Source organism: Microtus pennsylvanicus, chromosome 7 (genome assembly GCF_037038515.1).
Source record: "Microtus pennsylvanicus isolate mMicPen1 chromosome 7, mMicPen1.hap1, whole genome shotgun sequence".
Classification (NCBI taxonomy): Eukaryota; Metazoa; Chordata; class Mammalia; order Rodentia; family Cricetidae; genus Microtus; species Microtus pennsylvanicus.
Window position 1 is genome coordinate 8,899,643 of NC_134585.1, and position 27,202 is coordinate 8,926,844.

Sequence of the window (27,202 nt, forward strand, 5' to 3'; positions counted from 1 at the left end):
GCCTGCTTACCTGGGCAGCATGACCTGAGGAGTCCAGGGAGAGGGTTGTCAGGACCCATGTGCTATTATGCAAGATCAGATGGTAGGGGGACCCCCCCCCCAGGTGGGGCACTAAAAAGGGGCAAGAAGAGTTACAGAGCCTGGTGTGGGCCCCACACCTGCTCCCCGAATAGCTGGGGTCTCAGGCTGTGGACAGTGGACCCTGGGTCTGGAGGGGAGACTGTCACTCTCAGTATAGTGTTCCTGGCTGGCTGCTGACCTCCAGGCGGTTCTTGGGGCCTACAGGCTGGCTCCTTGGAGAAGCCTGTGAAGGTCAGAGCCCTGGCTACTCCCCACTGCAGGTCCTGCTCCAGTCCATTGGCCAGGGTTTCTGTGTGAGCCACTGCTAGGTTCATTCATTCCCTGGAACGGCTGGATGTTTATAGTAGATGGAGGCTGTTCTCCTGCCTGAGGATATGGAGGTCAAGGGTTGTGGTTTTGGCTTTGTGGGCCTGTTGGCCACATTGGTATGGAGGTTGCCCTGGGTAAGGGTCTCCCTATGGGCCTGGACGTTTTAGGCAGTTTTAGGAACCAGATGAATTGCCAGGGCTTCCCTCTTGGCCTCCTTAGTCCCAACTTAAAGGGCAGTAGGTCTGGCTGGACTAGTGAGGCCAAGACAAGGATTACACTCACATAAATGGCTGCTACTTCACAGCCTCTGGTTCCCATGCTGCTCTTTCCCTACATTGGCCCCCAGAGGACAGACCACAATGGAGCCAGGGCCTCCCTCTGGTGCCCAGGGTACTGGGGATGGCAACAGTGACTTGATGCCCAGAGCTGGCTGGGCCTTTGTCACTGTTGAGTGATTTCTGGGTCTTGAAACCCCTGAATAAATCTTAGGGTGATCAGGGAACCTTAGGAAGCATTCCCCAAAGCATGACAGCTGACAGGCTTACCCATTGCACTAGCCCCCTGCAGCCCTGCTTGGTGGCAGGCCACAGTGTTCCCGAGTCACCATGTCACACTGGTTCACATATGTGGACTCAACCCAACATGAGGAGCAATAGGAAAGCACCTTGCAATTCTTCCAGTAGCATAATAATATCTAAGCCCTTGCCTCAGCAGCCATCAGGAGTCCCCACCATCCTGCGGCCTCGCATCCTGATGTCGTCTAGTCTGATGACATGAACTGGGTGATCCCGCCTATTGGATGTCTGATCCTTGTGAAGACTGAACAGGGTCGGGGTCAATGGAGCATACTACATCAATGACTTGGCTGAGATAGGCAGGTTCTTTCCAACCCTGCCAGCTTGCCCAGCCCAAGAAGGGGCAGCATCTGTAAGGGCGTCATTCCCTAAGGCTATGCTCAGTGGCTGCCCACTTTACATAGCTGCTGCTGTATGCAGCATTGCACAGTAAAGGACCGACCTCTCTTGCTAATGGGTGTTCTCATTTTGCAGCGGTTGTATGGGATGACCCAAGTACAGAGTAAGAGCGGACCTTCCAGGGAAGGTCTGAGACCAGGCCTGGTCATGGAACTCGGGTGCTGGTCACAGACTCTTCAACAGACAGGAAAAACTGCAGCATGTCTCTGATGTCATGATGCTCTGCTCAGAGTGCTGCATGGATGCGGGTGCTGCCGGGCAAGCACGCAGCTGAGATGCCAATGGTTGGCCCCATAGAACACTGCAAAGCTGCTGTGGGTCTTTTTCCCAGGCAACATGCCAGCTGCCCCCCAAGAAGTCAGTGTCCTCAAGGCTGCTGGGAGTGGGGTCCAGGACCCTGGAGGATTTGTCTTGAGCACATGGCAACAAGGTCTGTATTATGGCTCTTGAGGAACAGAATCAATGGGATGTATATATACTGTAAAAGTGGGTTCGCCAGGCTGGTTTACACAAGTGGGCTGGGTGGCCCAGTAATAGCCATCTGCATGTGGGAGAGGTTGAGAATCTGGTAGCTGTTAAATTCATGCCTGCATGTCTCAGCAGCCCCAAGCTGTTGCCGAGTGCCAGGAAGTTTCCTGGAAAGTCTCTGGTCTTCAGTTCACACTGGAAACTCAAGAGATTCTGCTGTCACTAGAGGGTGACAGCCCTTCGTGCTGGCAGGCAGCATTGCCTTTTCACTTGGACCACTTTATATCTGGGCTGCCTGCTAGGGGGTGCTGCCACTCTGGAAATGGCCTCTCGACCATCATAAGGTTCTCCTGCTCCCCAGCTGACCGGTTCAGGAGTCCCTGCTGGGGACACATGTGCTTGTCCCAGAGTCACCGTGAATATCCATTAACTGTTTACCGTGTTATCCCTCCATTGAGGGCAACTCAGGGTCTGGGGACAACAGCAGGCTGTGGTTGGACACTTGCTCAGTCCGGGCATCTGCCACACAGTGGGGGTCTACAACATGGCATCACGGGCTGGAGAAGCAGACAGGACTTGTTTCACTCTGGCCACTGCCAGGTAGGGTCAGGTCATCGTCCCATGCCTGGCTCCTTCAGCATGGGACTCAGCTCTCGGTATGGAACTCCTGCCAGGTTCAATGTTTATCTGTTCAGCTGCATGGCAGCTTTGGGTCCTGGTGATGGCAATGGCTTTAGGAGACACAGGATACAGAGCAGCTACCTCTTTCCTGAGCTCTACTCTTTTAGGGGTGACACCTCCAGCCTCAGTTTTCCCTGCTGAGTTGGACAGGAGGTGTCCCGCCCCTCTGATGCCAATTCCTGTTTTGCTCAAGGGGCTACACCTGGAACATTCAGAGTAGGGGCTGGAGGTCCGTTTGCTCAACTCCGAGTAGGGCCCCATGCTGTGCTGTAGCTTTTCCCCAGTCTGGGCAGAGAAAGCTGGAGTGGGCATCAGGGATTGGGGTCTTATCACAACTGGTACAGTTTGCCCATCCCTGAGGTATGCATGAGTGTGCCACAGGAGGAAGGAAAGCCAGGGTATTCGAGGCGCATGGTGTGGTTCAGGGAGCAGCTGCTAGCATTTCCAGATTTTTATGTCCTGGAACATGGAATTGGACCAGGGACACAGATGCTGATAGAAACAAGTTTATTAAGAGAGAAAGTACTCCCAAGATTGGAGGTGGACCAGAGGAGGAACAAGGTCTAGTGGCCAGTGGTCCTGAATTTTCAGCATTAAGACCCTATAAGGTCAGCTATTGTATACAGCAGGCTTCTTGGGCCATGTCTACCTGTACCATGGTGGTGGTCGTGGTTCCAGACTTTTTGCTCATTGTTCTATATACGCTAATATATATATATATATATATATATATATATATATATATATATATATATATATACTAATCTTGATGTCTTTCTTGGTTCTGTTCTTTGTGGCAGGTATAAGCTCACCCCAAGGCCCTCCTGCCTGGTGGGTAAGTTACAGGCCCTACCCCAGCTGTTCTAACAAAGACAGCTTTATTGATGGCATCCGACACCTCAGAATGCTGAGCACCTCTGGATGTCCCCAACAGTTACTCTACCTGGATGACATCCCTCTCCTGAAGAAGAAATAAAATGGACAGTGTCTGCCCATCCTTGTCCTGAGAGGAATCCTTTTCCTAGGCTACGGTATCTAAGGACATCTGGGACACGGTGTCTTGTAAGACCATTTCAGACCACCTCCCTGAGGACAGGCTTGAGACGGGGACACCAGGGCTCCCCCATAGCTGCTGAGAAACAGCATGGACCTTGAGGTCAAGGCCCTGCCTGTCACTGAGATGCTGGCTTCCAGCCCAAACAAAGTGCTTTATTGGAGGGTATGGCTCGTACAGTCCCCCTTGAGGAAGGGTCAGGCAGTGCCCAGATCCTCAAGGTCTCAGCTGTATGGGACCATGCTGATGGGCAGCACCTCTGCCAGCCCTAGGCACAGGAGAGGGGTCTGCTCAGCTGCCAGTCCCTGCTCCTCCCTGGGTCTGGTGTTGGGAGCCCAGAGGGAGGCTTTTCAGGTTGAGCTGTGTTTCCACAGGATACGGGGTCCAGGTACTGGGGCATATGCAGTCACTCCATGTCCTCCTGGGGCTCCAGCCTGTGCAACGCCTGTAGCCGGCTGCCCACAGTCTGCTGGACGGCCTCTAGCCCCTCCATGTCCAGTTCCCGCAGCAGCAGCAAGATGGCAGTCAGGATGTTCTGGGGACAGAGAGGGTGACCTAGAGACTGCCTGGTGGCATCCTTTATAGGGTGACAGTCTCGGGACGAGGGGGCAGGCCTTCCAAGCAACAACAAGCCTCCCTGTCCAGTTCCTGCCAGTCTTAGGTCTGTGCCCTAGCTTCAGATGGAGAAACTGAGCATAGAGGCTGGGGGCCCAGGTCAGCTCAGTGTGGCATTCTCTCATACAAAGTGGTGAGAAAGAACGTTTCCAACCACAGACAAGAGGACGGCTGAGGGGCAGTACCAGTGGCTCACTGGGGGGAGCGAGCCAGAAGTGAGGCTTGACCCCTGACCTCTACAGCACACTAAGCTCTCTGCAGACCCCTATTTGTGTCCTTGCTCTACAGATGCTGGCCCCAGGGTGAGCAGCCGGAAGGCGGGCCTTTCTTTGGGGTGGGTGTGCCCATTCTAGCTGTGGGCCAGAGGATACCTGGGGGGTACCAGTAGACAAATGCCTTTGGCAATTCTCCATGGAGCCCTTGAGGACTTGGGAAGGAAAGGGAGACTGGGCACAGGCCTGCTCTAGGAGTTGAGTTTGACATGGGGGCAGCAGTGGAGAGGGAGGAATGCTGAGGGACAGTGACCTCGAGAGGTGGGGGCTCCAGCATGCTGGAGTGGGAAGCAGAACTGAGCCTCGTACTCGCCCCCCACTTCCTCCCTATGAGCCTACATCTGGCCCCATGTTCTGCTGTCTGGAGAAAGGGGGCGGTGGTCACTCACCCTACTCTTGTGACTCCTCAAGGCATCCCTCTGTGAGAAGGAAGGAGGATGGTCTCCAGCAGTCTGGCCCGGGGCTCTGCTGGTGAGAGGGAGACAGAGTGTGGCGGTCAGAGGGCTGCAGGCAACACCTGCAGCCAAACCCCACTATGAAGACGCCACGTTGCACTGGCGAGTGGTCCCAGTCCAGAGCAGCAGACAGGGGGCAGGCACCCTCAGTCTAGGCATTGTATAGTGGTACAGGAGCCCAGTGTACAGAACAGGGGCCCAGAGCTACAGGGAGCGGCTGCTTTGTGCCCAGGGCTCCCTGCCTGCAATGCTTTCCACCCAGGGCTTCAGGGAAGGCATTGCCACGGAAATGACCCTGGCAGGAGTCAGAGCAGAAGAATGGCCTGTGGTCACTCCCAGAGTTCATCTCCAGGTCTGTCCACAGATGGGAAACAGCAGGCTGCATCTGCCATGTGGAACTCAGCTGTGGTTCCTCTAAACAACTCACAGCCTTCCTCCTGTGACATTCTGACCAAGCCTAGTCACAACAAGCAGCAGAATGCCCACATTGAAGGCCATTCTGGCTCTGCGTTACCCTTCCTCCCCGGGGCCACCGGCACTGTGTTGAGCTCACTTCCCTCCCCAGGAGACAGGAAGCTTCCTCATGGCCTGAGGATACCCCTGGAAGTAAAGGTCTTGATCCCTGGCAGGCTCTCTCACTCTGTTTCCTCTGTGTAGCTCAGCATGCCGGGGCTGGTCTCAGTTGTCGAGCTGACAGAGCTGAGGGTGTAGGAGGGCTTGGGGCAGCCATTGCCTGCACCCTCTCTGTCTGGGGCAGCAGTGATCTCATCTCCCTCCATCAGTGCGCGAGTCAGCTCTTCCTCGGTCACCGCTTGGGGAGAAGGACAGAAAGGTAAGGGTGTCAGCATCACAGGCTTGTGCTGCACAGCTCCACGCAGCTCCGGCCTCCTCGGGGTTTCAGCACGCCTGCTGCTGTGTGTGTGTGTGGGGCTGTCCCTGTGGAGAGTCACCTCTGCTCCTTCTGCTCCCCAATCCCAGAACGTGTATGACACTTGGCAGAAGGGCAGGGGGTGCTTGTGAACCTCAGGTCTAGCATCTTCTAAGAGCAAACCCCAAGTCCAGATAAATCTGCATGGTGCTAGGGTTGGGTCCAGGCCTTGCACATGCTAACAGGCTCTCTGCCATTTCTCTGGAAATGAATGACTACATTTCCAGTCCCTAAAACAAATCTGAAAAAGAATGGGCTTTCCATATTGACTTCATCACTCTTGCTCATTAAGTGTCTGGGAGAAAGCAATTACATGTGAGCATCAGAAACTGCTGCTAAGAGCATAAAGCCCTGGTGTCAGCAAGCTGGACCCTGCCAAGAGCCCAAGCAGGGCTCCCCACCATGATAGAAGGGGCATGCAGGCACAGCATAGGTGGGCATGGTGTGGGGGAAGTGGAAGTCTCCTCCACCTGGCTCCAGAGGCCTGGCTGCCAGTGCAGCTGAGCCCACACCATGCTGCCCAGTCACGCCACTGCAAACCCTCCCCATGGCACACAGATTCTCCTCACAGAGTGAGGCAAAAGGAGGAGAGACTGTTAAGGCACCCAAGTCCAAGTGGTCTTAACAGACAGTAGCCTATGCTAAATGCTGCAATGATATATCGGAAAGGGGACACTCACACACGGGCTGCTTCTTATGACACTATGTGGCGGGTATAAGCCCATTTCCGCAAGCTGGGAGTTGCAGAAGACAGGGAGGCAAGGTGCCTGGGAAGCCCCAGAATGGGGACCATCTCATTCGCCAGTGGGTGGACACGCCAGACCCTACCTTGGTTGTCTAGCTTCTGCAGGTGGGGCAGGTTGCGCAGCACAGTCATGCGGTAAAGGTGCGGGCTGGTGCCGCAGCACGGGTTCTCAGCCAGCCACAGCACCCTGAGGTGTGGTAGATCCTTCAGGTAGAACAGCTCATCCAGACTGGGGATACGGTTCCTCCTCAGGTACAGCTCACTCAGGCGTCGGCAGCCACGTACAGGTTCCAGGGTGGAGACACTGTTGACGCTGTGGGACCAGCACACTGTTAGGGACCCAAACAATCTGGATCGCCATGGGCCAGGACCCTCCGCCTGTGTGGGTCTGCCTGTCATGAGTACCAGCGAAAGGTTTTGGCCTTAGAAATGGGTCAAAACCAAGTAAGTCATGGCTGGGGAAGAGGCACCCTTAGGAGGGGTCCCTGAACTTGAGGCACCATGTGGGCAGCTCCTTGGCCTAAAGGTCTGCATTCTCATGGAATCACTGTGGCAGACGGGGTGCTTCACCCTCCTTTGTAGGTGACACTGAGTCCCCAAGAGACAGACTTAACCCTCAGCAGGCACAGCTAAAACTCGGCAACAATGCCCACAAGCCCTACATCACATGCAAAGCAGTTCTGGCTTCTAGAATCCAGGCTAAAGACAAACAGGATTTTAGGGTGATTTCCATCCTGTAGGAAAGGGAATACAATGCAGGAAGGGAAAAACAGAACATTCAGAACCCCCAAAGTCCTTACCCACACACCAGATCTTTACAAACGTTCTACCTCCCAGCGCTAGGGCCTGGCCTGCTGCGCTAACCCCACCCATGCTCCCTCCTGCAAGGCTGCTCTGGCATGTTAACATGCTCTAGGAAAGAACACTGGCAGGCAGTAGGGGCCGTAAGTATCAGTCCTATCTTAGGTCCCAGAATGCTCAGGGGGGGAACCTAGGGATGGAGGAACTCCTAGAAGAGATAGAATCAGGAAGGCAGAGGAGAGAGGGCACTGGAAGGTTCTTGGGGACAGATGCGGCCACAGGGAGGACTGGCCTGGGTGGACTACTGTGCATTATCAGCAGGCTTGTCTACCCATGGCTACAAGCGCACAGATAACTTCCTGGGGTGGAGGTGAGAGGGCAAGCGGAGGTGAGAGGGCAAGAGAAAGCAGGTATGATTTGTAGGAGGGCCAGGCTCTTGTAGGTCCATTCCCCAACCCAGAAGCTGCTATCCTAGACTGTGCTGGGAGTCTCCAGCTTTCCTATCTCCCCTGGGTCCCACAGGAGGGGCATGCAGCTCCCCACAGCTTCCATACCCCGGGACTACGATGACACAGGTTCAAGTACCTGAGTGTGATCACTTCCAGGCTGGGCATCTCGCGGCATATGGAAATCTAAGGAGGGAAGAGTGGGGCGGTGAGCTGGCAACCGTGTCCCGCTGGCACTTCTCAGGTCAGGGAGGACATCTGTCCTGGGTCCTAGCACCTGCACTAGTGGGGCCAAGGAGCGTAGCCTTGCACAAGCAGGGCGCTCAGAAGAATCAGCGCCTGCCGGTCTCTGCGGCCCAGACTGCCCTCACAGTGCTCTTCCCTGGGGTGGGTGTTTCCACGTGACCGTCTAAGACAGTTCTAGAGACAGAACATCATTATATTCAATGCCCTCAAAGGACATCTGGCTGGGGAGCTTGGTTTCCTATGCCGCAATACAGAAAACTTTTTCTCTTGCTGCTGCTGAGGCACAAGGAAAGGACAGACACCCTTCCTGCCAGTGGATCTGGGCCCAAGTCAGACACAACAGCAAGGAGGTTTTGGCTACAAGTCATTGTCGGATCTGCAGATCAGACCTGGGTCGTGGGCTCCACAGTCCCAGCTTGGTACACTGTCTAGTCTCTGCCTGCCACGGTGGGGGGGGGGGGGCGCATCCTGAAACTGGGCCATCTGACAGGAGGCCATGCAGAGAGCCTCTGAGGATGTCTGTGAGGGAAAAGCACCACCCAGGACTCCTCCAAGAGCGGAGCTTTGACTTGGCCCTCTTCTGTGTGGGTCCAGCAAGCAACAGGGCCCTGAACTGATGACCACAGATCTGTGACTTATCTATTCTTCTGAGGAAGAGGCATCTGGGAGATGACGGAGTCAAGGCAGAACTTACATCTGTGAGCTGGCTGCCCCTGGGGAAGAAAAGACGGACATACTTTAATCTTGTTGAATGGAAATGACAATTGTCTATACCTCTAAAGATTTTATGATCTGAATGGCACGGTAAGGAATGCTGGGTACCCAGATAACAGGAGAGATATCACAAATGATTAGGTTGATTTCTGACACTACTACATGCTTGGTATATGGGGGTTCTCTGTGTGCAGGACACACGATTTACTCCTCACAGATGCCCACAGCAGAAAACTGTTTCCTCTCACAGACATGTTCAAAGGCTGAGCATGCAGCTTATGAAGCAAGCTTCACAGGCCTGCAATGAAGCTGTTGTTTCTGCCCGCACAGAGGGAGCCCTGCCATGTTGGCTCAATAAAGAAAGGCATTATTGAAAACTCAGAAAACAAAAGTGACTGTGGTTCAACACCAGCTGTGCCAGGGCAGAGAAAGGCTTTTAATTAACCAAGTCCAGTCTTTCCAATAGCGTGCTGACCCCGCAAGGAGCAAGGGGCTGATTTGTTGTGTCTCTTCTAGATGCTTTGGCCACAGTGTCCCCACCTGAGTCCCCAGAGAAACCTGTAGCTCTTTCACACCCCACGAACACAAACTCCTCCTCTGGTCTCTCAGTCTCAGCGTGACCCAACCATGCATCTGTGAGCACATCCTTCCTAAAACATCTAAGTTCCAGGCTGTCTCTCAGATCTGGTCACCCTCTCCAGCATCAAGTGACCACGGAATCATGACTTTACAACTTCAATTCTCTCTTCCGGTAGACACACCACTATGCACCTTCGTTTTCAGATAGCAGCCGCACTCACAGAGGGTTAGTGAAAGCCCCTCGGCGAGACTAGAAGGAAATTCTAGCTATCAGGCGAGAGCCACAACTCCTCCGAGGCAATGGCCCCCGAGGTGGGCCTGCAACCTGGCTAGCTTGGGGCAGCAGGCGCCGCGGAGGGGACTGGGGAGGAAAGGGGCTCTGCTCCCTCCCGCGGCTGGCCGGCCTCACCAGCAGTTGAGCTTCCGCACGCTGTGCAGCTCCGAAGCTTTGGTTCGGGACAGGACCATTTTTCGCGTTAGCTTCATAGTGGCCGCAGGGCCGCGGACCCGGCCGCCCCCTTGTTGTACACTCAGCTAGCGGGAGAGGCCTTCGGCGCGGCGCGTTTCCAGGGGCGGGGCCCGAGTCTCCAGGGGCGGGGCCTGAGGTCCCATTGGTCGCTAGAAGAGAGGGTGGAACTGCACGGGAGAAACGGGACGGGCAGACTTCCGGGGCAGGAGGCTCCGCCCCGAGCCTTTGGCGGCACTCCGAGCCTGCGATCCTGCGCATGCGTGAGGCTCCCCGCTGTACTGCGTTTTGGACCTCCTGTCGCAAGGAGGTTGGCCCTCTGCTACAGCTCCAGGCTGGGGTTGCTGAGAAGGCGCGGGTGTGCGAGACTCGGGACGCCAGGTCGGCCCCGGGGATATCGGGAAGGATGTAGCTGCGGCAGTGCAAGCCTGGCCGAGTTGGGAAGGATGACGGAGTCCTCGTGGAATATTCCCGCTAAACCCCTCCAGGGCCGCTTGCTTCGGATCCTCATCCCTCCCAGGGATGGAGGTCACCCTTGCGCCCTTGCCTACACCTGCGCGAGCCCAAACCAAGGATTTGAATTACAAAACAGCTAACCCACCGCCAGGCGTTGGCTCATACTTGTAGTTGCTTCAGTCTGAGTCCGAGGCAGGAGGATTTGCCTGAGCCAAACAGTTCCTGGTGAGTTACAGAGTGAGACCTTGTCTTAAAAAAAACTAAAGCCCGGGGCCGGGCGGTGGTGGCGCACGCCTGTAATCCCAGCACTGGGGAGGCAGAGGCAGGCGGATCTCTGTGAGTTCGAGACCAGCCTGGTCTACAAGAGCTAGTTCCAGGACAGGCTCCAAAACCACAGTGAAACCTTGTCTCGAAAAAACCAAAAAAAACAAAAACAAAAAAAAACTAAAGCCCGGCAGAGGCAGGAGGATTTAAGAGCTTGAGGCTAGCCTGGTCTACAAGTGTGAGTTCCAGGACAGCCAGAGAAACCCTGTCTGGAACCCCTACCCCGTCCACCTCGCCCCCAAAAGGTCAGGGGGCGGAGATGGGGCTGGAGGAATCTTTCAGAACATTGCTTTTTCGGGGAACTCGGGTTTATTCCCATCACCTGCCTGGCGTCTCACAACCTTCTGTAACTCTAGTTCCGGGAGATCTGACGCCCTCTTCTGGCCTCCGCGTGCACCAGACATCTCGCTTGCAAGCACAACACACACATGCAGGAAAAAAAAAATCTTTAAAAACAAAACCCAAACAGAAAATAGACTTTATGTTGTTGAAAGTCTCCTCACCCTATGCCTGTGATCTTTCAGAGTGCATCTCAGGTGATCCCAAATGAATGTTATGTTTTGTGAAGCTGGCGCTGACTTTATTTTTAGGTCGAAAACTTCTATACCATCTCCTGGCCTACAGATTACACCAGGACAGGCATTGGGGACCTCGGGCCCTTCAGAGGTGACAAGCTGTACTCAATGAGCGTTTTTTAGGGCTTCCCTATGAACTCTTTTCCCATCTGACCACCCTGGCCTACTTTTACCAAAAACTGGTTTCAGGGGCTAGTAAAATGGTGAAGACGCTGGCTGGAACCCACAGTGGAAAGAGAGAGCAGACTCCCAAGGTTGATTTAGCTTCTGATCTGCACGTGTGTGTCATTAACCACTCTAACAGTGAGGCCTGAGCTGAAAGATACAGAGAGCAACTCAGTCTAGCCAGTATGGTGGGAAGGTGTTTATAGGCTCAGTTTAGCTTAGGTCCTGTGGCCATACCAAAGGAGGCTGTGCAAGAAAGACACAGGTGATAGAAAGTGGCTGGAGAGGGCAGCTGATATTTGGGGTCAAGAGTTGGAGGGGTGTCTGACAGGAGGAGCTGGGTATCTCCTACTCCCCTTTCTGTCCTGGGAGAGACCTAGGCCTAGGGAGGAGTTGTATCACATTGTACCAAATGCCGGTGAGGCTGATGGGAAAGTGTGGAGTTGCTACCCTGGTCAGCTTGGATTTGACTACCCTAGTTCTTGCCTCCTTTACCTAGACAGAAGTGGTAAGGTGCAGGGGTGGTACAGGCAGAGAATGGGTCAGGCTGTGGTGGACCCTGGTTCTGCAGCTTTTCCAGTCCTGGTATCTGACCCTTGCCTGTTGATATCCCCACTGGGACTTCCCTGCAAAAAGGCTATTCCTGGAGACTCTTGGTAGGGGAAGGGCCCGAGGAAAGGGGCCCTGCTGCAGAGTTCTGGCATCACAAAGTCTGACTGAAGCAGTGGAGGGCCTTGGCTTTCGGGGCTGTGGCTTTTCCTGCCCTGAGTGTTAAGTCTCAAAGCCAGGACTGACAGGTGCCTACTTGACATAGCAAAGCTGATCTGGTCACCAGGTTCTCCCAGCATCCCTCGGTCCCTACCTGTTACAGTGTATGGCTGGCATACCCTGCCCCCTATCCTAATCTCTTCCAGCCCAGAGGCTGGGCTTCTCTTCCCCCAACTTCTCTTCTTTATATAGTCCAGCCATTTTGGTTACCTGGCCTCTTTCATCTCCTCTCCTGGTCAGTCTCTTGGCCCAAGCCACCCATCTTAGTTATCGGCTTCCTCTCTGACTCTCCCAGGTGTCCCTGCCTCTGTTTATGCTCTCCCTTTTCTCTATAATAAACTTTCTCCTCCACCATACCCAGGAGCAGTCGTGTCCTTTGTTTTTTTAATTTCTTTCTTTTTTTTTACTCATTGAGGAGTCATGGGCAACTGACCTAGACCCGTGCCCCCTTGAGTTCCCAAAGCACAGCACTGTCTCCCTGGAAGCTCCTGCTTCTCTTGGGGGGGGGTTCTCTGGCGTCTCTGGTTTGGGAAGACAGGAGGAGGGGGAGGTTTGTCATGCAGCCCCTAGGACTTCTGTGGACCGTGTCATATCTGGTGGCTGCTGAAGGACCTGCAGATTAGTGGAAGGTCCTGATGGCTTCAACTGAGGTCTGTAATGAAAGACTCCTAAGCACATGGTTCTGGGGTGCCCTGCTAGGGCTCGGTTACATTCCCAGAACTTCCTTTCCCCCAACAACTCTAGGCTAGGTTTAACCCAAAGAGAAGCAAACAGCAAATGTGTATGATCTGGAAGATGGAGGAACAGCATCAATGGCTACATGAAATGGTGTGGGAGGTTCTTCTGTCTATGTGTTGCTTTTATTGGTTAATGAATAGCGGCTCCTTGCAACAGGAAGGTCACTGTGGTGACGGGCAGAATATAATGGTGGTCCTTCTTACCCTGCAGCCAACAGTCTGTTCCCACGGCCATCTTGCATGCACACCCAAATCACCCTGGCATCACTTGGTGCAGACTCAGAACAGAACCCTTCTGTCCTCCCTGTCTGTCTGACCCTGCATCTACTGTTGGGGGGGCACACTTGGCTCCCAGATTCTGAAAGCACCCGTGCCCCACTTCAGGAGGGCTGCTAAGGGGCTTCCCTGAACCCTGCAATTTCTCGTCTCAGACTTCCACTTCCCTATGCTGGAACAATTGCGTAAAGTTTGGCACCTCTAACAAAAGTCTCATTTCGAATGCCGAGGAGCGTGTTTTCCTGCAAAGAACCTGGCGCCGACAGGAAAGTAATCCCAACCCACTTAGTCTGAAAGTGACACACTGCCTCCCTGGCCCGAGAAGCTTGAGTAGTGGCTTCTTACCTCTGGTCAACCACAGCTCTCAGGTCATGGCCTCATCCTGTGTGCTACTGGCCTAAGGCCGCTGGAGTTGGCAGTTTCACATCTGGCAGGAAGAGTGCTTGGCCAAGTTCTTCAAGTTCACATTTGGGGCCGGCCCTGTCTGGGTCCTGTCCTGTCCCTGAGTTGGCTGTGCAATACCCCATCTGTAGTCGGTACTCCTTCCTGGGGACTGCACTGTTGGTGTCCTGGCTGCCAGGGGACCAGGCTGCTGCCAACCTGGCATTGCTGGGCTCCTGCTTGGTTTCCTCAGCACTAAAACTTCTTTTTTTTTTTATAAATATTTATTATGTATACAATATTCTGTCTTTGTGTATGTCTGCAGGCCAGAAGAGGGCACCAGATCTCATTACAGATGGTTGTGAGCCACCATGTGGTTACTGGGAATTGAACTCAGGACCTTTGGAAGAGCAGGCAATGCTCTTAACCTCTGAGCCATCTCTCCAGCCCAGCACTGGCACTTCTTGCTGCTGATGCCCCTCTCTGTGGAGCCAAGGCTCATCTTCTAGTGTCGTGTGGCTTTTCCTACGGAGACACAGACAAGCATCTATAGGGCAATGACAATAGACAATTCTCAGTTCAGTCTGATGAACCAGTGAGATTGTTGGGGTTCATTACAGGGGCGTGGGTGGCCATTCACGAAAGCTGTGCCCATCAAACTTCCTGAACAAGTTTCAGGCAGAGGATGAACAAGTTTCAGAGAGTCTCCTCGGCAATTTAGCTGCTATCTGATCTTGGGGAGGGGCCTTGCCGGTCTTGTAACTTTCTGAGTTTCCTGAGCCTTGTGGGTTCCCTTCGCTTTTCCAATCTCAGGAACCTCCCTTCTCCCTTAGTGAGCAAACATTTCAGTTCAGAGGAAACAACTGCACAACACCTGGGGGCCACCTCTCTTCTGCTTCCCAAGAAGAGGATTGTGGCTGTTGTAAAACACCATCCTCATGAGATCAGCTGTGCCTGTTTGTAAGAGGCCATCAGGAGTAGTGTCGCTGACCACTGAAGTTCTCTCTAGAAAGGGGGGGGGAGGGCCACTGGACCCTCACCTGAGAGTCTAGCCCCTCCTCCTCCCAGTCATTTGTATCCTATATTTCTCTAGTTACAGGAGGCCTTGTGGTCTTAGGGTGGGAGGGGATGTATTGATGGGCCGCTGCTGGAGAAGCTATCAGTCCATGCTGAGTGAAGAGGTTACAGTGTTGCAGGGTGGCTTCTTTGCTGCTCCCCTCCGGGTCCCCACCACCCATGCTCCCACCACTAAGCTCTTACCTCTCTGTAAGTAATCCCAGCAGTGTCACTGATTGCCCCAGGTGAACTTTGGTGGAATTGCACTTTGGCTTGAGGCTAGGACCATATTGCGGTGTGTGTGTGTGTATGTGTGCAGTAACATTGTTTACATCTCCACAGGGAAGGAATTCTCCACATAGTGCCCCTCCTGTCTAGCCCTGCTCCTTCCTCCTCTGTCTTAATATCCACCAAAAGATGGAACTCAGAGCCTAGTCCTGGGAAGTTACCAACAGAGGCCAGCAGAGGGCATCCGATCTCCTGGAACTGGAATTACATGTGCTTGTGAGCAGCCAAGTGGGTCCTGGGAACTGAACTGGTGTCTTCTGAAAGAGCAGCAAATGCTCTCGCTGTCTGAGCCAGCTCTCCAGCCCCACACAGCAGCTCTTTTCTGAATCAGAGGCCATCTCCGTTCTCAGTGGTTACACCTGCCAGGTACCTCTCATAAGAGGTACACACTGGAGGTCTTTTCGGCACCGATAGCCAGAGTGCCGGGGACCTCAATTACCTGTGCTGGCTCCTGCACTAGAGCCTAGGCTGGAGCTCCACAGGACAGGCCCCCACAGGGGATGTCTAGCAGCACCCAGCTGCCCCAACTGTTCTTCTCTCCTCCCAGGACGGGTTCAGAACTCGCTGTGGAGCTTGACCTTCCTGGCCTCTCCCAACCCTAGTGTGAGGCATCCGTCTCAGAGGGAGGCAGGTACAGTGGATGATGCACATTGTCCTCTGCACACCATGCAGGGCTCCGTGTGTGCAGTTGTGAGTCCCACATACAGCAGGGATAACCTCATCACACACAGGTGTGTATTCGTGTCTTGTATCCATATGCTTTTTAAAGTTTTTTTTTGTTTTTAAGATTTTTGTTAAAAGACTGTTTCATTGGACTCTGTTTTTAACTACGTGTATGTGCCTATGTACGGTATGTGCTGTTGACTTTTACTGAAAATGTCCTGTGACCTTTTGGGCCCTGGGGTCTATCCAGCTCTCAGGATGGCATTGTGCTTGTGTTAGCAGTCAGCAGCCTGCAGTGAGTTGGGAGTTCCCAGGTGGCACCAACTGCTTGGCTCACAGCTCCCTGCAATGCCTTCTCACTGCTGAGTTTCACAAGCAGCCCTTTTGCTGAGATGTTTCTTTTTTTTTTTAATACTTTTTTTTTTTTTTTGGTTTTTTGAGACAGGGTTTCTCTGTAGCTTTGGTGCCTGTCCTGGAATTAGCTCTTGTAGACCAGGCTGGCCTCGAACTCACAGAGATCCGCCTGCCTCTGCCTCCCAAGTGCTGGGATTAAAGGCGTGCGCCACCACCGCCCGGCCTGAGATGTTTCTGGAATGCCAAGAACCTGTAGACTCCCTCGATGAAGGAAAGTGAGGATGTTCCCCACTCTCAAGCCCGATTCTCACCTCCAAATCTGGCAGCACTCTTCCCTGTTTTTTTTTTTTAATATAAAGTTTTATTGGCAGATAGCCATGCTCATTCACTAACACATCCCCTATGGCTGTGTTTCCTAACACAACCACAAAAACACTGGGCCAGAGCAGCTACCGTACTCTAGAGAGGAAGTGTAGGACTCTGGGCTCAGACCTCTTCTTCCACAGCCTCCTTCCTCGGTCCTGCTTCTCACTCGTGACAATGCAGGGAGCCATCAGATCACATTTCTGTGGTTTGCTTTTTGCTGTCCAAGCAGGGGCTTTTTGTCTTGGGCATAATGCCCATACCTTAAAAAACAACCCCTCCCTCACAAAAAAAACCTTCTTGTGCTGAAAATTTCTTTTGTCAGAGTGGAGGCGACTCTCTGGCGAGATCAGCATGTGCCACATCCGAGTTTTATGGATGGTGCTCACTGTTTTTATGGATGCCATTGTGATGGCATCTTGTAAGCTGTGATATGGCCTTCCTGTAACCTGTGGTTCTTCTCTAAAAGAGAAAGAACCACTCGGGGCCACACAGCACGGACACTTCATGGGCGATGTGAGGCTCACTGGCCATTTCACCTTAGATGATGTTCCCACAGCGGCCCTGGGCTACTTGGAACCAGAGGCCAGTCTGTTTGTCAGCTGGCCATGCTGCAATTACTGTCTTATGAAATATTAACTGCACATAGTTACTTCAGTTAATGAGATGTCTTAGGCAAGGAGCCTGGGTCTGTGTGCTGCCGGCATGGGGAGGAGGGTAGCCACTGCCTTCCTTACCTGTTACCCTAGGTCTGGGCATGTCTCCTAGGAGTGGCAGCCAGTCCTATAACCTACCACTCACTGAGCCAGGTTGCCAGGCTCTAGGAACATGGTAATGGACAGAGAAGAGATCTGGGTTACCTGCACAGCAGGCAGCCTAGCAGTCACAGCCCTGATAACCATGTGTACATTCGCCTGGTCTGTGAACCAGCCAGATGGGAGACCCAGCCAATAGGAGCGACCAGCTCCTCCCAGTGCAATTATTTCTAATAACATGTCGTAAAGAAGCTATCAAGTGTTGTCCTTGCAAATAGTGCATCTTTACCATGACTCCATGGAGACTGGGGTGGCTCTGCAGAGGGGGAGATGGTGGGCAACCTCAGTGCTGAGCATCAGCAAGCTGTTTGGTGCAGTGATTCCCCTGCAGGCTTTACATCAGGCAGGGAAAGAACGACCCACGAAGAGACAAGACTGAGACTCGGCTCAGCCCTATTTTATTGTAACTGGTATTGGACCAAGACTTCTAGGGTCTGGCCCAGATCATTTTACCTTAGCCATGCACACCATGGCTTACTTCAAGCACACCACACTGTTTGAAGAAAGTATTTAGACAACAATTAACTCAGTCCCAAGTACGCAACAATTTATGACATGTTTGCTTTGAGATTCCTTCCAAAGTCCATCTGGCTTCTTAAAAATGGGCACTGTTGACTCAGAGATAGTGCCCAAGGTTTAGGGTCTAGGAAGTTTCACTGAGGTAAACATAGTGCCGGTGGGTATCTGGATTGGCCTGGCCCTAAGATAATGCAGAAGTCACTTAGGCTGTTGTAATGCTCAATCATGAGATTGGGTTTTATGGTCTAAAAGCAATGCTCAAGACTGAGGGAAGAAAGTCTTGATAAGTAAAACCATAAATTCTGTGAGACAAGGCAGAGCCTGTCTCCCCCGACAGCAAAGGATCACCAGGTTGCATAAAGGGCATCATTCCTAGCGGTTCAGGAAGAGCAGCTACTCACCTCATTCCATTGAAGAGGCAAGAAGCTGTATGTCAAACTTTCCTAGCTTCACCTGTGCACAAGGCTCTTTGCCCTCTACAGGTTGGCTCACCTGGAGTGGCGAAGCCACAGGCCAGCTGTGGAGGGACCTTCAATAGTATATGCTTGAGTCAGGATCTGGATGGGGGACTCGTACCCTGGGGAGGAGATGAGAGAGGAAGCTGCTGGCCAGACATGACTTCCTTGGGCAGATCCCCCATTATAGGTCAATCCTCTTCACTTTCCTGGCACTGAGGCCAACGGCTTGGGAGTTCTGCCAGGCATTGCCTTCTGGTGTTGGGAATGGAGAACACAGGAGCGTGATTTAGGGATGAAAGAGTGGTTGAGGAAGTCACAGTTGGCATCTTAGAAGCCAGTGTGGTCCTTGTCACTCTCAAGAACCAGGCACGACACATGCCCACTGTGGGGTGGACATCTTTGGGTCCTAGAACCTCCTTGGTTGCAGGCTCAATTTGGGATTGATCCCTTGGGTTTGGGTTCTTCCTGTCTCCTCTGTTGTGTGACACATTTGGGGGTCTTGAAACTGATGTTGCCCTTAGGTCCAATTTAATTCTATCTATCTATCTATCTATCTATCTATCTATCTATCTATCTATCTATCTATCTATCTATCTATCTATCTATCTATCTATTTGTTGGCTTCAGGTGCTGCAAATGTGAGGGTAGCAGTAAGGGACTTTTAGCAGGAGGGTTCTGAGACAGGTGTATGCTGGGTACTTAACTGGACTCAGGTCTAACAGGGGTCACCTGACTCTCTTTCTCAGGCTGCCTTTGTGGTTTAGGGTTTGGAGACAAGGCCTTATGCTTTGTGGGCGATCCTACCTTCAGACCGCAAATGCCATTATTCTGAGCATTTGTCACTAGGTGTCCTAAGGAGGCTGGCTGACCCGCACGTGGAGCATCTCAGGGGGCCGAGTACATGCTTGGTTTCACGTTCTTAGTTGCAGCTGCCATGCAATCAGGTTGAGTGACGCAGAGTGCGGGGCGGGCCACCCAGGCTGCGCCTAGCCCTGAGATGTGGGGCAGGGCTGCTGTCCTGCGCAGTTGCGCAGAGTGACGCTGGGGTGCGCGGCCTCTGAGCAGGTACCCGGCGCTGGTGAAGGGGCGCTGACCCGGCATCTGGAAAGGAAATGCGGGTTTAGTCGGGGGAAGGGAGTGCTGGTTGCAGGGGGTCAGGCGGAAGGCAGGGAGGTGCTACTCGGCACCGGGAGGGAGTATGGGAGTGTGAGGTGCGGGGGTGCGGGTTGCTTTGAGTGTGGCTGAAGAAAGTGTTAAGATTGAATCTTGGACCTTGGTGCAGGCATAGACTGGAGTGCGGTCAGCTCTCTGATGCAGAAATTTCGGCTTGGGTGGGGGAAGGTTGTGCCCTGGGATAGGGGTTGCGGTGTTGAGGGGCTGCAGGGTTTGTACGGGCTCTGAAGCTAGTACACCATGCAGGCTCAATGTCAGCTGGTGTGATCTGTGCCCACACCACGGTATAGCTCTCGGCTCATGCTCTGAACCCTCACAGGGGACTGGAGATTAGCTCCTGTGCCCTTTCCTGTGTTTTCAGGTTAGTATGCCCGAGGATGCCCTAGGATGCCTGGGAAGCGAGCAGAGAACTAGCGGGAAGCCTGAATGCCATAACGTTTACACTGAGCAAGGTAGGGAAGGTGTCATATGTCCCAGTCATCAGCCAGGGCTCACAAGTTCCTCCCCGCCCCATGCAATAAAGTCTCTTTTGTTTTCTGATGCATCTGTGGCCTGGGGTAGGTGGGGTGCCCAGAAACATCGTGGGTCCAGAGGTCCTGAGCTCAAATGCCAGTTTGGAAGATGTTCACAGAGTCCGATTGCGTTTGGCTACACATCCATTCCTAATGAGGGTTATCTCAGCAGGAGCTGTACTCAATTGCTGTGGGGCTGTAGGGGAGGGTGTGCCACTGCCCCCTCCCACACTTTTGAGCCTTTTCTGACTCTACTAGTGACAAAATGCAGTGGGGTGTGGAGGGGATGGCAGATCAAGGGGCCAGAGCATCTGCCTGAAGCCAGCAACTGTAGCCACAGTTCAGACTAAAAACCCCGAGGAAGAAGTGCTGACCAGCAAGTGGGCAGAGAAACAGCTTGGGGACCTGGTGTTGGAGAAGAGATGTTCAGTGCAGGGAGAGGCTGAAGTGTGGGGTTGCTTTTTGCCCCTTGGCAACCCTTCTTTTATGCCAGCTGGAGCAGTGGAATGTGGGGTGATTATCATCACAGGACATTAGGGGATACATCTCAGGAAGCACACAAGACTAAATACCTTTTTTTTTTCTTTTGAGATAGGGTTTCTCTGTGTAGTCCTGGCTGTCCTGGAACTAGATTTACAGACCAGGCTGGCCTTGAACTCAGAGACTGGCCTGCCTCTGCCTCCCAAGTGCTGGGATTAAAGGTGTGCACCACCACGGATCTCCCTGAGAAAAACTGGCAGCTTTTTTGCAGCCTCAGCCAAGCAGAGCCAGGGAGTAAGGGTTTGCATCCACAGGCTGGCTGTCGTTAACAGCTGACTTCTCAGGATGTAGCAGTATGGACTTCCCAAAACCTACTTTGTGGGCAGCAAAGGCTTTTGTTTTCCTTTTGGAAAATGAAAGAAGCCAACTGAGCTCTGTAATCACGAGATGAAGAACCACAGGGCACACACCAGGGCGTGTGGTGGCCACAGGAAGTTGTCTTCCTTTGCTGGTCTGGGCGCTCGTTCAGGGAGCTGGTGAATGGCGGAGGTATGGAGACACTTGAGATTGCAGCCCTTAGGATTGGGCTCGGAGGGCCCTCAGCTGCATATGTGTTTGTAGACTGCCCAAAGCACTAGAACTCTGGAAGCGTGGAGAGACATCCAGCCCGACAGGGGGAAATAGATGAAGACCACAGAGGAAAGAGGTGGGTGTTCCTCTCAGAACTACAGCCTGACCTTCCTCTTTCAGATGCATTTCAATACCTCTCTCTCATCCCAGCCTCGCAAATGAGAAAAGACTTCCCTGAAGACATCCAGAAATCTCTCTCTCGGGGTGAATCTAGAACTGTGAACGATGGAGTCCTTAGACCGGAGAAGAACGGGTGCTGAGCAAGAGGAGGGCTTTGGGATGGAGGCCAGGAGGGCCACCGATCTGGGCATGGTCCCCAATCTCCGGCGGAGCAATAGCAGCCTTTCCAAGAGCAGGAGGCTTCTGTGCCCCTTCATTGAGAAGGTAGGCTTCTGCTGGCTGATCTGTTACATCATGGGCCACAGAAGCAGCCCAACGGTCACCATTGCTTAGGTCACCCTGGGCTAGTCAAGGCAGTCAGTGACCATAGGGCAGGCTCATTTCTTACCTGAGTCTACCCATCTCAGGGCCTCCAACCCAGAAATGCCCTTTGGGAGAGGAGAGCCAGGGTAGGATACGACACCAGCCATACTGCTTACAGAATATTGCCCAGCCACAGCTGTTTGAGAAATGGCCAGGCAGACGCTGAGGCCCTGTGCCAGATAATGGAAGAAGCCCTCACTTCTCTTTCTCAATTGTGCAATAACTCTAGTTCCTGTCTTTCTGTGAAGTCCAGGGGTATCACATCAGGTCACAGGCCAGTGTCACCAAAAACCCTTGAGTAATCATGTTGAAAGTGCATTTGGTTTGTGCTCAGGCAGGCAGGATGGTGGCTTCAAAGCCAGGTACCAGGTACCAGCCAGGTTTTCACCCCAGACATTCTTCTTGTTATTATACAATTCCCAAGGAAAGCGAGCTGTAAAGTGCTGAGCACAAAGTATCCCCAAAAGAAAACGATTGCATAGTCTCCTCCCTGTCTCCTGAGCACACACCCAGAGCCCAAGCAAGGGTGCTTTTAAGTTTTAAGGTGGCCTTGGGTCCCTCAGTGGAAGCTGGTCGGGGAGCAGAGAGGTGTCTAAGGTAGGCCTGGGGGCTTTATAATGTCAGCATGCTCTTTTTTGACTCCCAGCAAGAAAACCTCAGCTCATGGATTCCTGAAAACATCAAGAAGAAGGAATGTGTGTATTTCGTGGAAAGTTCCAAGCTCTCTGACGCGGGGTAAGTGGCATGACTTTGATGAAGGTCTCTGAGCCATTTCTCCAGGTACGGTGAGCATGGCTGATCAGACCCGCTTACGCGACCTCAGCCAGGGCCAGTAAAGGGGCATCTGGGGTTCATGCCAGGCTGAGAATCTCCCCCATCTCATCTCAGGAGACACTTGGGGAACGTGCCCAGTCCATCTGCTAAGAGTTCTTTGGGGCATGGAATGTGCTTTGCAAATAGCTTGGCCTAAAGCAGAGGGTGACGGGTACTGAGTCTTGCTGTTGGCTGCGCATTCAGATCAAGCCCGGTGGGCCAGGGCTCCATGACAACACATCTTTGGAGCTTCTTGGTTTCCAAAGAGTCAGGGATCCAGGAACTGTAGGGACCTAGGGGCAGTCCACAGACCAAATGTCCTTAAAAGCCGCATCAGAGGGTCCCGCTGCTGCAGGGTCTCTGGGTCACCTTCTCTCCCATCACTTAGCTCACAGTGAGACTATGGTCTCTGAGACCAGGATGGAGGTGTTAGCGGTCGCTCCAAGCAGCTGGATATTGCTGTTTTCCAGGTGGGACTGCCTGCAGGTGGGGCCAGTCAGAGGGACTATGGAGCAAATGGGGGCCCAGCTCTGTTCCTAGGACTGCAGCACTCTTAGAAACTGCTCTCTGAGGTGGGGTCCCTGAGATGGATCTGGGTGGTGATCTATGTTGTAGCCCCCTTCAACCACCTACTCTTTTCCTTTTCTCGTGGAGACCTCCTCACTCCTCAAGGCCAATGGCAGGTACCACCTGTGCAGTGTAGCCTCCCTGGATTATTCCACACCTGTACAGGATGTAGCCCTCCCCCCCCCACCGCAGGCTCCACTGATAGCTGTGCTGTGTCTGGGGGCTTAGCGCTCATCTCTCTGAGAGATCGTTGCCTCTAAGTCCTGTGACCTCTCCGGGTGTGATCAGTGGGAACCCCGGGGCATGGAGGCTTTGGGGCCCATTCCCTGGCCTGGGTTCTCTTTAGGGAGGAGTCTCATCGCTTCTCGGTCATGATGGAATAGGTCCTGGAGGGAGAGGTCACCCCCACTGTAGCTCACAGCTTCACACCAGGAACGCTACTGTACCCAGGGAGTAATCAGTTTCCAGTGAACTTCCCTGAAAAAATAACGGAGCAAAACTATGTCTGTCCTAAAAACCACACAGGCTTCTTTCCAGTCATTCTGGAAGGAATGCGATGGCTCCTGGGGCTCCACACTGTTACAACAGGAGCATGACTATGTATTCTATGCAAATGTTATGACTCATGGGAGGGATTTCCGCATCTGCGGAGCCTAGAATCCATTCTCTATGGACACGGAGGGGCCAACACAGAAAGGGACCAGGGGCTCCATGTGGGAAGAACAGCCCTCTTCACGCCCCAGGGGGAGAGAAGCGGCACAGCTCTGTGTGCCTCCCACATGCTGGCTTTGCTCAGAAACTGGGTACTTAGCCTCACTCCCTGAGGCTAGGCGGGGCCTAGAGAGAAGTAAACGCTGCTTCAGTCAATGCGGTCTATGTGAGTTTGGGGGTCCCATGTGCTCACTGAGAGTTGAGAGCTCTACATGGTGGTGCTTAAAGTGGAAGGTCGTGCTGTGATAGATAGTACCTTCTCCAGGTGCCTATGCTGGGCTTCTGCCCTAGAAGCCAGAGAGACTCTGTCTTAGCTGCTGTCTGTTTCCATGAAGAGACACCATGATCAAGGCAACGTATTTTATAAAAGCATTTAATTGGGGCTTGTTTGCAGTTTCAGAGGGTAAGTGTGAGATCATCTTCTAGTAACCAGTACTCCATTTGTCACTTGGAGAAAGTCATAGGAATGGAGTCATACACCTCCAGGTCTGTGTCACACACCTGGCACCACACAGTGGGGGCCTGTGCCCTTTGACGCGTAGCCTTTGGGTGCCATTCATGTTTCCGCACTGACTCATTGAATGTCGAGCAATTCTTTAATTGTATATATTTGAGGTGTGACTTTGTAGATAATAACCAGGTCCTGATTTTTGCTTGCTTGTTTTGTTCTTTAATCCCATCTGTTTGTCTGTCTTTCTCTGTAGACCAGACTGGCCTACAGATCTATCTACCTGCCTTTGCCTTCCAAGTGCTGGTGCTTGGTGTAGTCTTTGTTTTTCAGTGGGTGATGTGGGATTCCCTTCTGTGTGCTGTGATTACCATTAATGAATAAGGAAACGGCTTTAGACCTATAGCAGGGCAGAACTTAGCTAGGTGGGGAAAACTAAGCTGAATGCTAGGAAAAAGAAGGGCGGAGTCAGAGAGAAGCAATGGAGTTGCCGTCAGAGTCAGACTGCTGAAATTTTGCCGGTAAGCCACTGCCACATGGCGATACACAGATCAATAGAAATGGGTTAAATTAATATGTAGGAGTTAGGGCTGAGCATTCCCTGGCCTGAGCAGCCAGTAGCTAAAGAGCGGTCTCCTCCAATAAATGGGTATATTTAGACCACTTACATTTAATATAATTATTGCTACTTTAGAGCTCAAACCCACCTTTTTTTTTTTTTTTATCTGTTTTCTTTCTGTTTCAGTTCAGCTTCTTTGTGACGGCTGTGGTTATCGAAGTTACATAACAAAGTGTGTCACAATCCACGAGTGTTGGTAGGCTGAGCGTTACAGTAGAGTGTAGAAACACCCCCTTTACCCCTCCTGACTTACAATTGTCTAGAATACCGTGTTTGACCCAGTGCAGCCATCAAACATCGTTTTAAAACTCAAGAGAAATGAAATATATTTACTCACATTTCCACTATTTCTATTGTTTTATCCTCCCCGGTGCTCAGAATGTCTTTGTCCTTTTACTTCCGTTTACATAATTTCCTTTACAAGTTGTTTTTAAAAAGAGGGTCAGAAGGAGAGAGAGCAAGAGTATGGAACTCAGGACCGCGAGGGGTGCACCCACACACTGAAACAATGGGGATGTTCTATTGGGAACTCACCAAGGCCAGCTGGCCTGGGTCTGGAAAAGCCTGGGATAAAACCGGACTCTCTGAACATAGTGGACAATGAGGACTACTGAGAACTCAAGAACAATGGCAATGGGTTTCTGATCCTACTGCACGCACTGGCTTTGTGGGAGCCTAGGCAGGTTGGATGCTCAACTTACTAGACCTGGATGGAGGTGGGGGTTCCTTGGACTTCCCACAGGACAGGGAACCCTGATTGCTTTTCGGGATGGGGGGAGACTTAATTGGGGGAGGGGGAGGGAAATGGGAGGCGGCGGCGGGGAAGAGACAGAAATCTTTAATAAATAAATAAATAAATAAATAAATAAATAAATAAATAAATAAATAAATAAAAAGAGGGTCTCGGGTAGCCCAGGTTGGCCTTGAACTCCCTATGTCGCTGAAGACGACCTTGAACTTGAACTAATCTTCTTGCCTCTAGCTCCACCTCCTGAATACTGGGGTCTCAAGGGTGCCTTTCAGCATGCTAGGAAACTCCTGCCAATTGAGCTACACCCCCACTCCCTTTAGCCATTCTTTGGACTTGTTCTGCTGTTGACAACTCTCCTTAGTGGTAGTTCAGCTAAGAGCATTCCTTGAATTCTTTATCCCCAGTGGGAAGTTTTGCAGACTATAGAATTCTGGGTTGTAGTTTTTTTTCTTTTTTTTTTTTTTTTTTGGTTTTCGAGACAGGGTTTCTCTGTAGCTTTGGAGCCTGTCCTGGAACTAGCTCTTGTAGCCCAGGCTGGTCTCGAACTCACAGAGATCCACCTGCCTCTGCCTCCCAAGTGCTGGGATTAAAGGCGTGCGCCACCATCGCCCGGCTGGGTTGTAGTTTTTTAATCTTTCAGCACTGAACCTCCTATTTTATGTCTTCCGTAGCTTCTGATAAAAAGCATGCTGTTTTTAACCTGGGTGTGGTGGCACACGCTTTGAACCCCAGCACTTGGGAGGCAGAGGCAGGCGGATCTCTATGAGGCTGGAGAGATGGCTCAGCAGTGAAGAGCACTAGCTGCTCTTTCAAAGGACCAGGGCTCAATTCCCAGGACTTACGTAGGGGCTCATCTCTGTTTCTATCTCCAGTTCCAGGGAATCTGATGCCTTCTTCTTGCCTATTTGGGCACCAGGCACACAGGCAGGCAAAATACTCATATGGATTAGAACAACAACAGAAACAAGAGGCTTGTGGGGAGAGAAATTGGCAGGCACCATTGTTGCCTTACTACTGTCCGGCTTTTTTTCCCATTTGGTTTTGGAAGTTTGATGAAGCATTTTTAACCTGGTTGCTGTAAAATCCTCCCCAGGTGACTCCCGCACCTGGCCCATTCTGGTGGGAGTGTCTGGTGTGGCTGACTTGCTTGGTGTGACTAATGATTTTTCTGACTTTTGTGTTTTAGCTGGCCCTGACCCTGTCTGTGGGAGGGAGGGGCAGCATCTCATTATTGCCACGTGGGAAAAGTTCAAAGGCCAAGGCCACTCACTGGCTGTCCCGTTTGGTTCCTGGCTGATGCACCTGCCTGAGGGGGCAAGGATGCCTCATACTCACTGCCCACATGGACACTTTGACACTCAGGCAGGGTGTCTTGTCCCTGCTGAGTGGGATGAGTGTCCTGGCTCTCCTCTGGGTCCCCCCATGTCCCTGTAGAGAGCCCCAGAGGCGTTTCATTCCCGTGATCACCTTGCTGTCTCCACAGGAAGGTAGTGTGTGGATGTGGCTACACCCGTGAGCAGCACTTGGAGGCCGCCATCAAGCCTCACACCTGTCAGGGCAAGGAATGGGACCCCAAGAAGCATGTCCACGAGATGCCTACAGATGCCTTTGGCGACATCGTTTTCACAGGCCTGAGCCAGAAAGCGGGGAAGGTGGGTTCCATTGCAGTCATTCTTCACCGTGTTGGTCCCTGTGACCGTAGCAGATTTCCTGGAGGGTGGGGGGAGAGTGAGAGTAGGCATCCAGGTGCGTGGAACCCACTATCCACCGAGGAACGGCATGGGGTGGTTTGTACTCCAGGCAGACGAGAGGTCTGTAAGCAGAAGGAGAAGTACAGGATGTTCTAAGCGAGGTATGGGCTCATTCTGAAGGGTTCATTGTCCATCTGGGTCTAGGGGAAGGAGGAGAAGAACTCAGGACCTAGTTCTGAATGGTGGCTTCTGAATGGTGGCGAGGGAAGGGAGGGGACAGGGTGAAGCCCCG

At 52.5% G+C, this 27,202-nt stretch overlaps 2 protein-coding genes across 12 annotated transcripts in view; one reads left to right on the plus strand and one right to left on the minus strand.

Annotated features, from left to right (window-relative positions):
- Positions 1-3,838: 3,838 nt before the first annotated feature.
- Positions 3,839-9,940, minus strand: Cfap410 (cilia and flagella associated protein 410). Of its 2 annotated transcripts, none has more exons than XM_075979835.1 (7): positions 9,778-9,940; positions 8,770-8,788; positions 7,969-8,015; positions 6,666-6,895; positions 5,549-5,720; positions 4,844-4,919; positions 3,839-4,102 (listed from the first exon to the last, which is right to left on the minus strand). In XM_075979835.1, the coding sequence occupies exons 1-7, from the start codon at positions 9,852-9,854 to the stop codon at positions 3,974-3,976; spliced, it is 750 nt and encodes a 249-aa protein (XP_075835950.1). In that variant the 5' UTR covers positions 9,855-9,940; the 3' UTR covers positions 3,839-3,973. The 2 variants fall into 2 exon arrangements, with proteins under 2 accessions (XP_075835950.1, XP_075835949.1); XM_075979834.1 differs by having other exon boundaries at positions 4,844-4,922.
- Positions 9,941-10,112: 172 nt separating this feature from the next.
- The window catches only part of Trpm2 (transient receptor potential cation channel subfamily M member 2), a 53,729-nt gene continuing 36,639 nt past the window's right edge, over positions 10,113-27,202 (plus strand). Inside the window, exons 1-6 of one of the 10 annotated variants that reach the window (XM_075979822.1) lie at positions 19,057-19,097; positions 19,525-19,657; positions 20,819-20,903; positions 20,978-21,211; positions 21,957-22,045; positions 26,703-26,871. In XM_075979822.1, coding sequence (XP_075835937.1) covers positions 21,053-21,211; positions 21,957-22,045; positions 26,703-26,871 — 417 coding nt within the window. In that variant the 5' untranslated portion in view covers positions 19,057-19,097; positions 19,525-19,657; positions 20,819-20,903; positions 20,978-21,052. Of the gene's footprint in view, positions 10,516-19,054; positions 19,658-20,818; positions 20,904-20,947; positions 21,212-21,956; positions 22,046-26,702; positions 26,872-27,202 lie in introns of those variants that run through there. The other 9 variants (XM_075979826.1, XM_075979829.1, XM_075979824.1 and 6 more) reach the window with 9 other exon arrangements.